The sequence below is a fragment of the Callorhinchus milii genome, unplaced genomic scaffold (genome assembly GCF_018977255.1).
Source record: "Callorhinchus milii isolate IMCB2004 unplaced genomic scaffold, IMCB_Cmil_1.0 Scaffold17, whole genome shotgun sequence".
In the NCBI taxonomy this organism is placed as follows: Eukaryota; Metazoa; Chordata; class Chondrichthyes; order Chimaeriformes; family Callorhinchidae; genus Callorhinchus; species Callorhinchus milii.
Genome location: NW_024704758.1, coordinates 5640698 through 5657308, shown reverse-complemented (window position 1 = coordinate 5657308; position 16611 = coordinate 5640698). Strand labels below are relative to the sequence as shown.

The 16611-nt window shown below is 38.9% G+C and overlaps 1 protein-coding gene across 13 annotated transcripts; it reads left to right on the top strand.

Moving 5' to 3' along the window:
* Positions 1-1515: 1515 nt before the first annotated feature.
* Positions 1516-15739, top strand: LOC103174896 (uncharacterized protein DDB_G0290685-like). 13 transcript variants are annotated; one of them, XM_042341608.1, is made up of 17 exons: positions 1519-1713; positions 3452-3790; positions 4647-4967; positions 5961-6065; positions 7176-7289; positions 7659-7787; positions 8426-8524; positions 10047-10202; positions 10488-10646; positions 10953-11084; positions 11509-11619; positions 11900-12061; positions 12461-12571; positions 12864-13019; positions 13421-13510; positions 13654-13800; positions 14938-15739. In XM_042341608.1, the coding sequence occupies exons 1-17, from the start codon at positions 1662-1664 to the stop codon at positions 15012-15014; spliced, it is 2460 nt and encodes an 819-aa protein (XP_042197542.1). In that variant the 5' UTR covers positions 1519-1661; the 3' UTR covers positions 15015-15739. The 13 variants fall into 13 exon arrangements, with proteins under 13 accessions (XP_042197548.1, XP_042197547.1, XP_042197542.1 ...); XM_042341603.1 differs by having other exon boundaries at positions 10953-11108; positions 11512-11619; XM_042341604.1 differs by having other exon boundaries at positions 10953-11108; positions 12464-12571.
* The last annotated feature ends 872 nt before the right edge of the window (positions 15740-16611 follow it).

Genomic DNA, 16611 nt, shown 5'->3' with positions numbered 1-16611 from the left:
TAACCAGCTAAAACCGAGAATACTGCTATTGAGAACACTGTATGGCACGCTTTCCCACTGCTTCCCAGCTAGGACCACCCTACCCATTAGCGCTTTGGCTTGCAGGCTTAATGAGAACTGAGTGCAAAGAGTCACTACCCCCAGTGACTGGTCTGCTACAAGTTCTGCTGATAATCCGCCTGGCTGTGTTGTCATCAGCAGTGCCCTGGAGTACTATGGATCCTTGTAATTTCACATTGATCCACTAGTGTTCCGATGTTTTGCCAGAAGAAAAGTTGCTGAGGCAACCTGAGATGCCGCGGTGTAACCAGATGGAATGGGTTTGATGCTGATATTGGGCGTTGTACCAAAAACAGGCACTAAATGTTCTACTTTAATGATCCAGCAATAAACATTATTGTGCTTTGTGCATCATATGACATTGAGCCAAAGCTTGGTTTTGGTTGGGCTTCACCTCTGAGAGTGCCATATGCTTTTCAATCAACGCTCTTGCAGAAAATGTCTTTCAACCTGGATGTTAAAAGTTTTAAAAGTTGGTCATTTACTTTGTGGCTGTGAGATGAAATTGGCTGCTGCCTTCGATAGTTAACACACAATCACTACAATTTGCAGAAACCTTTGAGAAGCTCCCAGAGATGCATTGAGGTCATATAGGTGCTCCATCAAATGCAAGAATTATTATTGTTACTGCAGGGCAGGCTGGCGCAGTGGTAGCAAACTCACCTCTGAGTCAGAAGGTTGTGGGTTCAAGCCCCACATCGGGACTTGGAATCACATAATCTAAGATGACACTACAATGCGGTGCCAGTGGTGAGATGAGATGTTAAACCTAGGTCCCGTCTGCCTGTTCAAGTGAATGTTAAAGATCCCATGGCATTATTCGAAAAGAGAAGGGGCTTTCTCCTGGTGTTCTGGCCAACAATCCCCCAAATAATAAGGTCACTGATTCCTTGACTGTTTGTGGGACATCGCTGTGCAAGACTGACTGCTGCGTTTCGCTCACAAAATACACAGGCAATCCGCATTACAGTACATCATGTGAAGGGCGTTGAGACATCTCGACTTGAAAGGCACTATATCAAATGCAAGGATTATTATATTATTATTATTATCATCTGAAAACAGAGCGCTGTGAACTCAGGGCAACTGCCTAATGGACAGGAGCTAAATTGGAGAAGAAACTTTGTTCTTCACCAAAACCTTTGGACTCGGATCTCAGCCAACTTTCAACTGTACTTTAAAAGATTGATTACCCGCACAGTAGAGTGTACTATATAAGTTTTAGTTTGGGGGGTGATATCAACCTGGTAAATTCATCCAGCAATGTAATATGTTTAAATGAAACTTTTCCATTCTCCGATGTGATTCAAAAGTAAATGTTAAAATTGAATTTGGGGAAAACACTTTGCTGTGTGGCTCCTCAGCTGTACAAGTGTTTAAATTCTGGGCCGAGTAAGGATTTTATTGTGATGTTAAACTCACCTTCCGTTCAAATCCTGGCTTTTGTTCTGTAGAAAGTTATTCACCTCGTGATCCAGAAAAGGGTGTGGAGCAGTGAAAGTGAAAGGGTGAATTCCATGTAGAGACGCTGATAGCCAGGACTCTGGGATAATCGTGGCAAGTCGTTTTATTAAGAAAATCCTGCTTTTGTGGAGGAAAGGATGGCGATTCTAGCTTTGTGTGTTGTCGCTGTCTCCTTTATCTCAACATCAGGTAAATATCACTGACCCCATCTCTTTCCCATCCTCAATTCTTGGTATGTTGAAGAATACGAGCAGAGGAACAGCACAGCTTCACTCCAGCCTCTGTTGTGTTTTCCATTCGCTACTTATTTACTTATTGTTTTTTTTAAATAGAAATCTTTTATTTTCATCAATCAATCGCTAACTTTTGCAAATGTCTAAAGTTATCATTGTAACTATGGAAGTTGCTATGAAATGTAAATGACTTTCCCACAAAATTTAGAGCATACTAGAATATTGCATTTGCTAGTGCTTGGCATTTATGGAAAGGCTGGATGTACTCTATTCATGTAACATAATAATAATCCTTGCATTGGATATAGCGCCTTATCACGTCTTCTAGACGTCTCAAAGCTCTTCACAGAATATACTGTAAAGTGAATTGGCTATATTTTGTGGGTAAAACGCGGCAGCAATTTGGGCACAGCAGTGTCCCACAAACAGTAGTGGATTAAGTGACCAAATTATTTTTTTTAAAAAGGGATCCACCAATCGAATAGACATCCAACTTACTGCTGGTAAACAGAGTTGTGTGGAGTAAGGAAACTTGCCCAAAGTTTAACCCTGCCGGAAATTGAACCCAGGTCTTTTCGCTTGCAAAGTGAGTGCTCTAACCACAAAGATACAGGTCCCTGCAATCTATCAATTGACTAACAACCAGGTTCCTACTTACTCCTCGTTAAACATTTCAGGGTGACCAGAATCTGGCGAATTATTGAATTCAGTCTTAACTTTGAAGTTGGGTTTCTGTAATTCTTCCAGTAAACTTGCCGGAAAATGGCTTCAAAATTAAGGCTGCATTTACAAATAAGCCAAATTCTCAAAGCTCTGAAATGCTACATTCACAGAGTAAACCTCTAACCAGGTGGAATATAGTCAAACATGCCTTCAACAACACTTCAGTGGTTATTATGTAATGGTGGCCTCTAAGTGAGGGTTCGTTGGTAAGGCGAACAGAGCTGAGCAGAGCTGTTCCAGGCTGGTTATTAACAGGGGTTGGTTGCTGAATGGAGGTGGTTGCTTCAACAGATTCGACTGTGTCTCCTCAATGCAAGAAGAAGAAATTGCATTTGTAAAGAGCGCTTCCCATAATGATAACGTCTCAGAGTAGTTTGATTCTTAATGTTTGAACTTTAAATGTGAGGAATACATTCAGCATTGACAGCAGCTTCCATGGCTTTAGAAAGTAGGTGCTAGATGGATGATATGCTGGGTAGGACAGATTGTGCTTCTTCAGGATTAGATGAAGCATCTTCCGGAGTAGGCGCTAGTTCGAAGCAACATCTTACGAGGACACACAGAATACTATAGAGCAGTGGTCGCCAACCTGTGACCCATCCCCGAACGGGCACCAAGAAGTGACTCGCTGAATATCCGCACGAGTCCAGGCAACTCCGCGCCAAATCTATACCTTGTTTCCCATAAATGAAGAAAAATTCAATATAGAAAAATTGATTTGGTAAGCTGACCATAAAGAAAGGTGACGAATGTTATATAGAGGAACCAGTGGCTGAGGATATAACATGGTGAACAATGAGTCAACTAACACCCTTAGTTCTCTCATCTTATCACTTGGCAAATTCTGTCCCGTCCAAGGAGTATGTTTGTTTCCTATTCTTGCTTCCTGTGTGCACTATGTTGTATTTATCTGTATTGATAAGGACCTGGTCAAGATATAACTTCATTTCATTCCTTTTTTTGTAAATTAGCGCTGGAAATGGTGTTATTTCACAGCCCAATGAAAGGTCAAGTGAATGAGACTGTAAAGCTGGAATGCAAGGTGTCTGGCTACAGCAGCCCACAGCTCCAACTCAAAACGGTAGGAGTTCAGTGGATCTTCACATCTACCAGAAAAGAGGTGTATTCTTATATCGGAGGAAAAGCTTCCGCATCTCGAAATGGGGCAACGATATCTGAAGACAATTTAAGGACAGGAGATGCTTCATTGTATCTCCCTAACATACAAATTGAGGATGAAGGAGATTACACATGTGTGGTGATCGTAACCCCAGAAAAGGTAGAAAAGACATCCACACTCCAAGTGTCAGGTAAGGGTCATCAATACTCTATATTAACCATCTAGGGGGAGAAATCCCATTTGGCTCTAGAATTATTCTACTCACTTATCTTTTCAGAGCATCCAGAAATTAGTAATTGATTGAATTCAGGGTTAATTTTGAAACATTTTTTTGTGGTTCTTAAAAGAAATTAAGGTTGTATTTAAGAATTTGGGGGTTTGGGGAGGGGTGGGGGAGGGTGGGGGAGGGGGGGCATGTCCGGTATCACGAGCGTTGACCGGGCTCCAAGATGATATGTTGATGATGGAATGTCGGAATTGAGACAATGACGATCATGGTACTCTGGTTCTTGAGTTTGAACCCATTACTTTCTCACTCATAGCTGAGCATGTTGCCAGCTGAGCCAGGGTGGCATGCAAGAAGATATGAATTGGAATATCGCTTGTCATGTTTGGAGTCCTGTAGCACAATGGGTAGAGCAATTGCCTCGCAAGCAAGAGGACCCAGATTCGATTCCCGGGCAGAGTGAGATGTTAGGCAAGTTTCCTTACTCCACACTCCTCTGTTTACCTAGCAGTAAGGCGGAACCCTGCTGTTAGTCGATTGGCGGATCGCTTATCCAGGGGTAGTAATTTCCTAAAAAAAAATTTTGTAACTAAATCCACGACTGTTTGTGGGACACTGCTGTGTGCAAATGGCTGCCGTGTTTCACCTACAAAATATAGTCAATTCACTTTACAGTATATTCTGTGAAGCGCTTTAACACGTCTTGAAGGCATGATAAGGCTCTATATAAAATGCAAGGATTATGATTATTATTAGTAGTATTATTATTATTATGCCCCTGTGAAACCTCTTCCCAATTTTTCATTCCTCTTCTTTGCAGCTCGGCCGAATGTAATTCTGTTTCCGCAGCCTTTTACAGCTCTGCTTGGTTCAACGACATTTGTGAAATGTAGCGCTACTGGATTTTACCCTCAGGAGCTCGAAATCATCTGGTACAAGATATCACACGAGAAAATGGAAAACATTTCAACAAAAAGCTACAATAAAGGGCTTATTGAAAACAATGATAAAATGTTTAGCATTTCCAGCTTAATGCCCATTCAGCCAACACTGGATGATACTGGGAGTAGGTACAGGTGTGTAGTGAAGCACCGGTCATTACCTGAGAATCACATGGTGGAAGCGAAACTCATTGTCCAAGGTAGGTTTCATTTTCAAGAAGAATCCATTACTTTTCATGGCTTCATTTTTCTCTTTTATGCTTTTTACACGGTTTCAATACTGGGGTAAAGTTTTGTCTCAAAGTCGTTGAAGAGATAGGTGCAGTGAATGCTGGGAAATGTCAGATTGGCCCTTTGCCTGTAAAAGAATCACAAGAAAGGTTTGAGTAAAGAGTCCTGTTGGTCCAGTTGATCTTATGCTTCTAGGATACTTCCTAAAACAGCATCAACTTGATTCTTAAATGCGTCTTGTGCTTTTACCTACATTATCCTTCACAAGAATGTATTCCAGCTGTTGAATATCTCGTTGCCCGATCCTCTATGCCCTCTTGTCCTGGTGGGTTGTTCTGCCTGAAAGTATTGTTTTGGATTTAATGGGTTTTCTCCCACCTTATCTACCCAACCATCAGCAGATTAGCTTTCAGCCATTTTGCCACCACTCTCTGGAACTCCGAACCCAGAGTCCCTGCATCTCACTCTTCCATCACCTCGTTCAATGCCCATCTCAGGATGTACCTCTTTGACCTCATCATCAGGCAACTTACCTTACCCCACTTATTTGGCTGTCACCACCAATCCAGCAGTGAGAGACGATGATATGAAAGACGTTGTATAACATCAATCAATCAATCAATCAATCAATCAATCAATCAATCAACCAACCAACCAATCAATCAATCAATCAATCAATCAATCAATCAATCAATCAATCAATCAGGCAGTCAGTCAGTCATAATATAAATTGAGTTGTGCATATGTAATTTCAACCCTTAGATATCTTCCTGAGAGAAATTTAAAATAATATTTTCGGAAGGTTATCTGAAAGCTTGTATCAAATAATTTAAACAGTAAAGAGTTGCTACCAAAATAAAGTTACTTTTGCCTCAACAATAGCACATAGCCCATCCAGATCCCGGTCTTATATAAGTAAGCTAATTTACTGATCCATGTTTCCATGTTTTACGAAATTACAGAATGTAAGAACCGTAATACCGATGGAATCATTGGAGGAGTAATTGTTCTGTTAGTGTGTGTCTCACTTTGCATTGGATATTTTACCTGGGTGAAATGGCAAAAAGGTAAGCTACTCTTATCTACATAAAAACACAAATGACTATTGTTAAAATCTCCTGTTATTTCCATGTTTCTTTGATAGCTGTTTAGATGTGACAAAACGGGGATTTACCTCAACAGGAGTGAATTATAGAACCACAATGCAGATGGAGCACAAGTAATAGGAATAGTTAAACTAAGAAAGGTAGTTTACCCATCAAAATAAGCAAACTCATGGATAAGCATTTCATGAAGTGGTATTCCCAGCATTTTGGACATTGTTGGTCATGAGTCGAATTACCTATTTAAACTGAGCGGTGTCTGTCACGCTTATAGTGGGAAATCCCATCAGTGCCTCACATAGTCAAAGGAAATGGGAAAAATCCGCAATGGAATTTTTACTTTTCAGTGTTGTATGGCGACTTTCTACATTATTACGCTTAGTTGGTTAGCCATTTTAGAAGATATTGTGTTATGAGTTTACCTAAATAATACTTATATTCAGATGCTGCAAAAAAGTTGTCACTGGTCTCTTGAAAATGTTAAAGATACCACTGATCTACAGTGGTATGAAACATCTTTGAGGTTTAACCTTTTGTGAATTGTAAGCATTGTGACCCCTAAAGAGGCTGTGACAATCTGCAACCCTCAGGTCCAATTGTTACCTGACCACTCCACTGTACATCTTTACTGTGATTTCTAAGCTTGACTGTCTTGGTAAGCTAGTCCACCATCTTGATTGCCTCCTACTGTTTGGAGAGAGTGAGTGATGAGTTCTGTCTCAGGCACAGATGTTGGGGTTGAAGTGTTCTCAGCTGTTTTGACTGTTCTGACTCCCCAGAAATCGGGTTTGTCTTTAAAACTGTATTATCCCCACCACCATCCACATTAAGTATCATTAGGGTTATGTTTGTCAGCATAAGTAAAGATACAATCATATGTAGATCCATTGATCGCATTAAACTTTATCATTTAGTTACTGAGTGAAATTGTTGGGATTGTACATTTGGAGTGGTGCTTCACTTAATATTGTCTTTCATTTGAAAATGTTTCCATCAGTTGTTCTATCCAGTGAATTGCTGTAATTTTTGCTCTTTACACCATGTGTTTTCCTGATCTCCATTGTTTGATCACAGGAGCTCCGACAAATGATGTGGAGTCAAACAATAAAAAACGCAAGTTCATGGTCTTTACAGGTAAAGCGAAATCACAAGGTGCAAGTCTGCGTGCAGCAGGTAATGCTGATCCAGGTATGATAGCCCTCACAATAGAATTGACTGAGAATAAACTACACTGAGAATAGGATCTTGTCTAAAGTTAAACTAAGAGGGATTATCACGCTGTGAAAATTCTGACACTTGTACATAAAAGCTGAAAATAGACAAGGAAATATCAGAGTACAGTTAAACCGCATCAGTCATCTCATTATCAAATCTTGTATAATCATCTAAAGACCCGATTCCCAAACAAGTTTCAAGGTCAAATTCACTTTGCAGTGTATTCTGTGAAGCGCTTTGAGCCGTGTTGAAGACGTGATACAACACTATAATAAATACAAGAATTATTATCAATTATTCCTGTTTAACCAATGTCGTTCATTTCATTTTGTTTGAGCACAGGTTCTAAGGCACAAAATGATGGGAAAATATCAAGTGAAGACAAACATGGTGAAGGAAACTTCCCTGATAAAGCTGAAACAAAGTCAGAAAGTAGATCTGGAGGAAATGGGGCTGATTTTGAACAAACAGGTATAGGACTCAAAAATCTGAAAGTGAAATAATATTTTGAATTAAGTCCTATTGTCAGTATGAGTAAAGATATGTACAATACAAAATTACATTTGTGAAGTGCCTTTTACGTCGGGAGGCTGTCTGAAGGTACTGAACAGTCAGGGATTAGGTCACGAGCAGTGGGGTTTGGATCAGGGAGGGTGGGGGAAGCAGTGTGGCCGAAGGCATGGTCGAAAGTGGGGGCTCTTGAAGTGTGCCTTAAAGGAGGCAAGGGAGGGCGTGAGGCGAAGGGAATGTGCGATGGAGTGTATAACACTTGGCCAGTTAGCCATATTAGAAGATATTATGTTATGAGTTTACCTAAATAATACTTACATTCAAACACTCCAAAAAAGTTGTCACTGGTCTCTTGAAAAAGTTAAAGTTCCCACTGAATTACAGTGGTATGAGACATCTTTGAGATTTAATCTTTGGTGAATTATAAGCATTGTGAAACCATGCACCTGAAATTCTTGGGATTGTACATTTGGAGTGGTGCTTCACGTAATATTGTCTTTCATTTGAAAATGTTTCCATCAGTTGTTCTATCCAGTGTATTGCTGAAATTTTTGCTCTTTACACCATGTTTTTTCCTGATCTCCATTGTTTGATCACAGGAGCTGCGCCAAATGAGGATGAGACAACCAATGAAAAAGACACCCTCCTGGTCCAAACAAGTGATGTGAAATCACAAGAATCAAGTCTGTGTGCAGCAGGTAATTCTGATCCAATATCAATAGAATCAACTGAGAATAAACTCCACTGAGAATAGGATCTTGTCTAAAGTTAAACTAAGAGGGATTATCACGCTGTGTAAATTCTGACACATGTACATAAAAACTGAAAACAGACAAGGAAATATTAGAGTACAGTTAAACCCGCAATAGTCATCTCGTTATCAATTTTATAATTATCTACGCAACCGAGTCCCAAACAGTTTTCTACCAAAAACTGCTTAGATTTCTTTGCAATGGTCATTTTTACAAGTCGGACAAATGGCTAGTCATAATGTTTTCGTGTTCCCAAATAATCCTGAATCTTATTGCAAACCATCTCCAAACTTATAATGCTGCTGAAGCATTTACTGGCTGCATTGATGAAATATCGCTCACACAGTGCTGTGTTTCTAACAGTAAAGCAAACAAAATGAAGTCATGACCCATCACCATGTTGCTGTGCATTGTATAGGTACAGCACAAGGTACTGTAGCTTTGCTTAAGATTGTCAAGTAATTGACTGAGTAACACAGGTAATGTCAAAAAAAAATTTTGAAAATGTAACGAAAGCAGCAACATAATGTCACAAAAGGCAAACTTAACTTTGCGAAAGTCGTATTAAGTCAACTGATACTACTGATGCCAGTTTGCCCGATTCCTTGTACTTTGCATAAGTCGTATTAAAAATTATGGTCCCGACATAGTTATTAGAAAAAAATAAAGTGAGGACAAACAAAATGGAAACATCCCTGATAAAACTGAAACAAAACCAGAAAGTGGAACTGGAGCAAATGAGGCTGATCCTGAACAAACAGCTTTAGTATTAATAGATCTGAAAGTGAAATAATATTTTGAATGAAGCCCCACTGTCAGCATGAGCAAAGATAAAACAATATATAGATCAATTAATCCTGTTCAACCTTACAATTTAATTACTGAACTAAATTGTTAGAAATGTATATCAAGAGGTGTAGTTCACTTAATATCATCTGTCATTTGGAAATGTTATAACCAGTTGTGTTAATAATGAATTGCTATAATTTCTGCTCTTTGCATCTTGTGTTTTCGCTGATGGACTTTGCCTTTTTTTGCTGCTGTATCTTCACTAAATCTTAATGTGACAAACAATAAAGAAGATAAGCACCCGAACACCAAAGGTAACTCAACACCAGATGTAGCAAATCTATATGTGACGGGCAATGCTGATCTAGGTAATGATCAGGTAGTGGTGACCTGTACTATAGTGGTTAGTGCACCTGCCTCGCAAGCGAGAGGATCTGGGTTTGATCCACGAGCGGAGCGAAACGTTAAGCGAGTTTCCTTACTCCACACGCCTCTGTTTACCTAGCACTATGTAGGAACCTGGTTGTTAGTCAATTAGGGTTTACTTTTCTGGGGGTAATGATCCCTTAAAAATAATATTGCATGAAGTTACAGTTACCTTGAAGTTCTATAGCTTTACTGAATCCATTAATGTTGTCCCTGTTTTCCATGTTCTTTCCATGTTCTATCTATGCAACAGAAGGGATGAGGGTCACTGAAGCAACACATGCAGCAGGAGACAGTGGAGTAGAAAGAAATCCCGTCCCTCGAACTGAAGGAGAGCAAAGTGAGCAAGCTGAAGAGAAAGAGAAAGATAAAAGCAAAGATAAGGTTGAAGTTGGAAAGAATAATCAAGGTGAGTTGAGTGGATGTATCTGATCCAATTTAATCTAAAATATCAAGTATTTAATGAGAGGCATTTTTATTCAGCACCATAATTCCTATATTTGAGGCCAATTCATGTATGTAAATGGTGAAGTGTATTTGGCCTAAAATAGATCCCTGCAGAACACCACTTCCTTTGCTTGTCAGTCTGAGAGGCTGCCCTTTACTCCTATTCTTTGACTGCTGTTCTGGCTGCCTGCCATGTTGAGTTTTACATTGTTTTCAATGACCTGCTTTCCATATTGTTTCAATGCAGCAGGAAAGATGGCGAGCACTGAAGCAACAGAGGCAACAGGAGACGGTGGACCAGAAATAAATCCTGCTCCTCAAACTGAAGGAGGCACAGGTGAACAAGCTGAAGAGAAAGGTGAAGATAAACGTGAAGGTAAAGGTGATGTTGGAAAGAATAAAGAAGGTGAGTTGTAGGGAAAGATCTGAGCCAATCTAAATTACCTCTTTGAATGTGCCTATGGTCACATCCCCTCTCTCTCTGGTTCGGTATAATTCTCCACCACGGTTAAGTGCTCCAAGATACTAACCCACATAAAGACGCTAAATAAATGCAAGTTGTTGTTGTTGTAATGTAGATTCCTGATACCTTGTATGAAGTTACAGTTCTGTTGTTTTATAGAATCCACTGATGTTGTTCTTGTCGCCTTTCACTTTGACTCTTGCGCTGTTTTCAATGACCTGTATCTTCCATGTTGTTTTAATGTAACAGCAACAGAGAAGACAAACTCTGAAGCAACAGGAGACAATGGAGCAGCAGGAAACCCTGACGCTCAAACTGTAGAAGACAAATCTACAGAAAAAAGCGAGAAAACTAAAGAGAAAGATAAACATGAAGAAAATGGTAAAGTTGCACAGAAAAATGAAGGTGAATTGAATGAAAGTACCTGATCCAAAATAATCTAAAGTATCAAGGATTTATGGAGAGTCATCTTTGTTCAATGCTATAGCTCATATATTTGAGGCTAATTCATTTATATAAATGGTGAAAAGTATTTGGCTTAAAACAGAACCCTCCCGAACACCACTTGCTTCTCTTGTCAGTCTAAAAGTCTGCCCTTTACTCCTATTGATCTTCTGTTCTTGCTGCCTGTTACATTAGCTTTTCACATTTCGCCCATAAAATTTACAGTCAATTCACGATACTGTATATTCTGTGAAGCACTTTGAGGTGTCTCGAAGATCTGATAAGGCGCTATATCAAATGCAAGGATTATTATTATTCATTGTTTTCAATGACCTGTGTTTTGCATTTTCTTTCATTGCAGCAGTAGCGACACCAGACAGTCAAGGAACAGGTAGAAAAGGAGGCAATGGAGGAGGAGGAAAATCTGACACTCAAACTGATGGAAACCCTCCTTCACAAGAAAGTAAGCAAGGTGAAGAGAAAGATAATGATGAATGTGGTAGTAAAATTGAAGGTGGAAAGAATAATGATATCATTCTCCACCATTGTCAAGAGTTCCAAGACGCTATCCCACGTGAAGGCGTGAAATAAATGCAAGTTGTTGTTGTTGTAATGTAGATTTCTGAGATCTTGTATGAAGCTACAGTTCTGTACTTTTATAGAATCCACTGATGTTGTTCTTGTCGCCTTTCACAGTGTCACTTGCGCTGTATTTAATGACGTGTGCTTTCCATGTGCTTTCAATGTAACAGCAATGGACACGACAAACAGAGCAACAGGAGACAATGAAAAAGCAGGCAACGCTGACACTCAAACAGTAGGAGTCAATCATTTGGGAAATAACGGGAATCCTAATGGTAACAGGATAGATAAACAAAGAGAAAATGGTGAACAAATTGCACAGAATAATAACGGTGAGTTGAGTGGAAGTATCTATTCCAAATAATCCAAAGTATCAAGGATTTAAGCAGTGTCGTATTTGTTCAACAATAAACCTGATATATTTGTGGCCAATTCATTTATGTAAATAGGGAAGAGTATTCGGCTTAAAACAGATCCCTGCAGAACACCATTTCCTTCTCCTGTTAATCTGAAAGGCTGCCCTTTACTCATATTGATCTTCTGTACTTGCTGCCTGTTACATTAGCTTTTCACATTTCGCCCACAAACTATACAATCAATTCACGATACTGTATATTCTGTGAAGCGTTTTGAGGTGTCTCGAAGATCTGATAAGGCGCTATATCAAATGCAAGGATTATTATTTTTCATTGTTTTCAATGACCTGTGTTTTGCATTTTCTTTCATTGCAGCAGTAGCGACACCAGACAGTCAAGGAACAGGTAGAAAAGGAGGCAATGGAGGAGGAGGAAAATCTGACACTCAAACTGATGGAAAGCCTCCTTCACAAGAAAGTAAGCAAGGTGAAGAGAAAGATAATGATGAATGTGGTAGTAAAAGTGAAGGTGGAAAGAATAATGATATCATTCTCCATCATTGTCAAGCGTTCCAAGACGCTATGCCACACGAAGGCGCTAAATACATGCAAGTTTTTGTTGTTGTTGTTGTTGTTGTAATGTAGATTCCTGAGACCTTGTATGAAGCTACAGTTCTGTCGTTTTATAGAATCCACTGATGTTGTTCTTGTCGCCTTTCACTTTGGCTCTTGCGCTGTTTTCAATGACCTGTATCTTCCATGTTGTTTTAATGTAACAGCAACAGAGATGACAAACTCTGAAGCAACAGGAGCCAATGGAGAAGCAGGAAACCCTGACGCTCAAACTGTAGAAGACAAATCTTCAGAAAAAAGCGAGAAAACTAAAGAGAAAGATGAACGTGAAGAAAATGGTAAAGTTGCACAGAAAAATGAAGGTGAATTGAATGAAAGTACCTGATCCAAAATAATCTAAAGTATCAAGGATTTATGGAGAGTCATCTTTGTTCAATGCTATATCTCATATATTTGAGGCCAATTCATTTATATAAATGGTGAAAAGTATTTGGCTTAAAACAGAACCCTCCTGAACATCACTTGCTTCTCTTGTCAGTCTAAAAGGCTGCCCTTTATTCCTATTCTTTGATTTCTTGTTCTTGCTGCCTGTCACATGAGCTTTTCACATTTCGCCCACAAAGTATACAGTCAATTCACTATATAGTATATTCTATGAAGTGCTTTGAGGTGCCTCTAAGATCTGATAAGGCGCTATATTAAATGCAAGGATTATTATTCATTTTAAACAATGACCTGTGTTTTCCATTTTCTTTCATTGCAGCAGGAGAGACGGCAAACAGTGAAGGAACAGATACAACAGGAGACAATGCAGGAGGAGCTCAAACTGATGAACAGCAACGTTCACAAGAAAGTAAGCAAGCTGAAGAGAAAAATAAATTATATTAAATTAAATTATTTAAATTAAATATAATAATTAAATTATGCTATATTAAATGCAAGGATTATTATTCATTTTAAACAATGACCTGTGTTTTGCATTTTCTTTCATTGCAGCAGTAGCGACACCAGACAGTCAAGGAACAGGAACAAAAAGAGGCAATGAAGGAGGAGGAAAACCTGACACTCAAACTGATGGAAACCAATCTTCACAAGAAAGTAAGCAAGGGGAAATGAAAGACCATCATGAACATGGAGTTAAAGGTGAAATTGGAAAGAATAATGAAGATTGAGTTGGATGGAAATATCTGATCCAATATCGTCTAAAATGACCATGATTTAATGAGTCATTTCTGTTAAGCCCCAAACTGCCCATATTTGAGGGTAATTCATTGATGTAAAATATAATGCTCAAGCTGAAGAAGACTAAAGTTCAGAACAAAGTGAGCAAGCTGAAGTGCTACATTATATTGAAAAGAATAATGATAGTCAGTTGGGTGGGAAAAATCTGATCAATGTAATCCAAAATACCAAGGACTGGATTAGAGTTGTCTTTTTTTGTATAATTTTTTCTTCATGTTATAGATTACTGAGATATTCTACAGTCTTATCAGACATCTTGACACCCTCTCTTGTCCATGTTGCTTTTAGCCCATGCTCCCCTTTTTGGATCTTGACCCACATGCTAATTTACACATGCCACATTTTCGTCAATGATCAATATTAGTCTGCAACAAAGTTCTGCATTTATGAGCCAATCTGGACGACGGAGAAATTCAACATTTCTAAGATTTACATTTGGTAAATTACAAGATTCTGTCTGAGGCTGTCTGAATGGGAGTCAAATTATCTCCTGATTGGTATATCCAATCGGCCTTGGAAATTGTCTGAAGTGTTGAACCCAAAGTTACTTTTATTCTCCTAACACTATAAACACTATAAAAAGTTGTTGTTTTGATTCTATATCTGTATAGTGTCACATAGTCGAGGCTAACATTCCATTACAATGCTGGCAGCATATTGCATTGTCAGATAACACATTCAATTGAGGTCCTGTTTGTCTGTTCAGGCAGATAACAAAGATCCCATGACAGTATTTGAAAAGAGAAGGAAGTTTTGCCTGATTTCCTGGCCAACATTGCTCCAGATAAAATTAGTCATTCTCTTCAATGCTGTTTGTGGGACATAGCTGTGTACTAATTGGCGGTCATGATTGTCCACAAAATAAACCATCAATACACTTTACAGTAAATCCTGTTTTGAGACATCATCCCGACTTGAAAGGCTGTTTGTCAAAGACCACGATTACTTAATGATATTGTACAGGGCGGTGGTATTGCTCCTGTTTCTGTTTCCTTGTTATAGTTTGATTTCAGTAAAGTTTCTTTTGCACAAATTCAGAGTCAAGGAGGAATTCCACTGAAGGAAGTGATGCAGTTGACGTGCAAGTTGATGTCAGCACTGACCAAGTCAACTAGACAGAAGAAGGGAACAAATTTCTGTGAAAAACTTTCTTCTTTCTCCACAAAATAAGACCAGAAATCGATCAATGCTCTCACCCTTTCCAATTAAAAAAAACCCTTTTAATCAGGAATACTAAAAGAATACTACAAATTTAGATGTATTATATATATATAAATGCCATATAAATGCAAGCTGTTGTTGTTGTTGAGGTCCCGTTTGCCTGTTTAGGTGGACGTTAAAGATCCCATCGCACTATTGAAAAAGAGAAGGGAGCTTCTCTCTCCTGATTTTTTTAGCCAACAATCCCCCTAATAAATTTGGTCACTCACTCCATGGCTATTTGTAGGACATTGTGGGACATTGCTGTGCCAATTGTGCTGCTATGTTTGTCCATAAATACGCAGTCACAGTGCACAGCAAATACAAGGGTTTTTATTATATATATCAATTGCATATCATGCTGCTGTGTATGAAGAATGTGATCATGTATGTACAGTTTGAATTGCAGGGAATAAAAGTTAGATAACTTTTCAAATGTTATCATGTGATAATGTAATGATCTTTGTATTGGGCTGTTTAATCATTGACCAACGGTTGGAAACTTAATTTGAACTAATTTTTTTTTGGAACAATATTTGCAGAGCCTCGTTTTCCAGCAAAGCTCACTGTATAATTTCTGTCAGATGTCTTTGTGTTGCTGTCACTGTAAAAAAAACATTAAAGTCACCACGAAACTCTTTAACTCAGTTATCTCTGCTTATCATTACTGATCATGTGCTGGCTGCTAATATCAGCTCTTAATTTTGCTGCAGCAGAATGAGCCTTGTCTGGCCTAAACCTGAATAACATTTACTTTAGAAACTCACCCACCATCTCGGCATTAAATCTATATGTGATGCATCTTTAAAAATCGTGAATTTGGTAATATTGTACTCGGAGTTTTAAAGTGTAGCTGTGTAAAAGGGTGGTGAATAATTATAATCCCCTTCCCCTCGCTTGTACATCCCACGCACACAGCACACCCCTCCCACCCACAAGCACACTGATCGGGATTTTGAGCAGTGTTAGAAGCTTCAATGACAAGATATCTGAGTCAATTTCTCTCTAAAGGAGGTTGTTGCACTTTGTAAACTTCAAATTAAGGAGGCAGTTGATCCCAAATATAAAAATAATAATTAGAAAGTATTTCTTATCATGTTGTTGAGGGCTTCACAGAATATACTATAATATGATTTGATTATATTTTGTGGGCAACATGTGGTAGCCAATTGTGCACAGCAGTGTCCCAGAAACAGTTGTGGATTGAGTGAAAACATTTTATTTATTTTTCCTGGGATTCTTATCTGTGGATGTGATGCGCCAATAGACGAACAACCGGGCTCCTATTTACTACTTGGTAAACAGAGGTGTGTGGAGTAAGGAAACTTGCCTTACTTTCACCCTGGCCTGGAATTGAACTTGCGAGGCGAATACTCTAAACCAATGCACCACAAGACTGCACTATGAGGTCAAACAAGAAGAATCAACCCAGTGAAGTGTGATAAAGAACCGGATTAAAGCCAATTTTCCACTCTGCTTCATGTGGCTCTTCACTTTAGAGATTGGTTACCC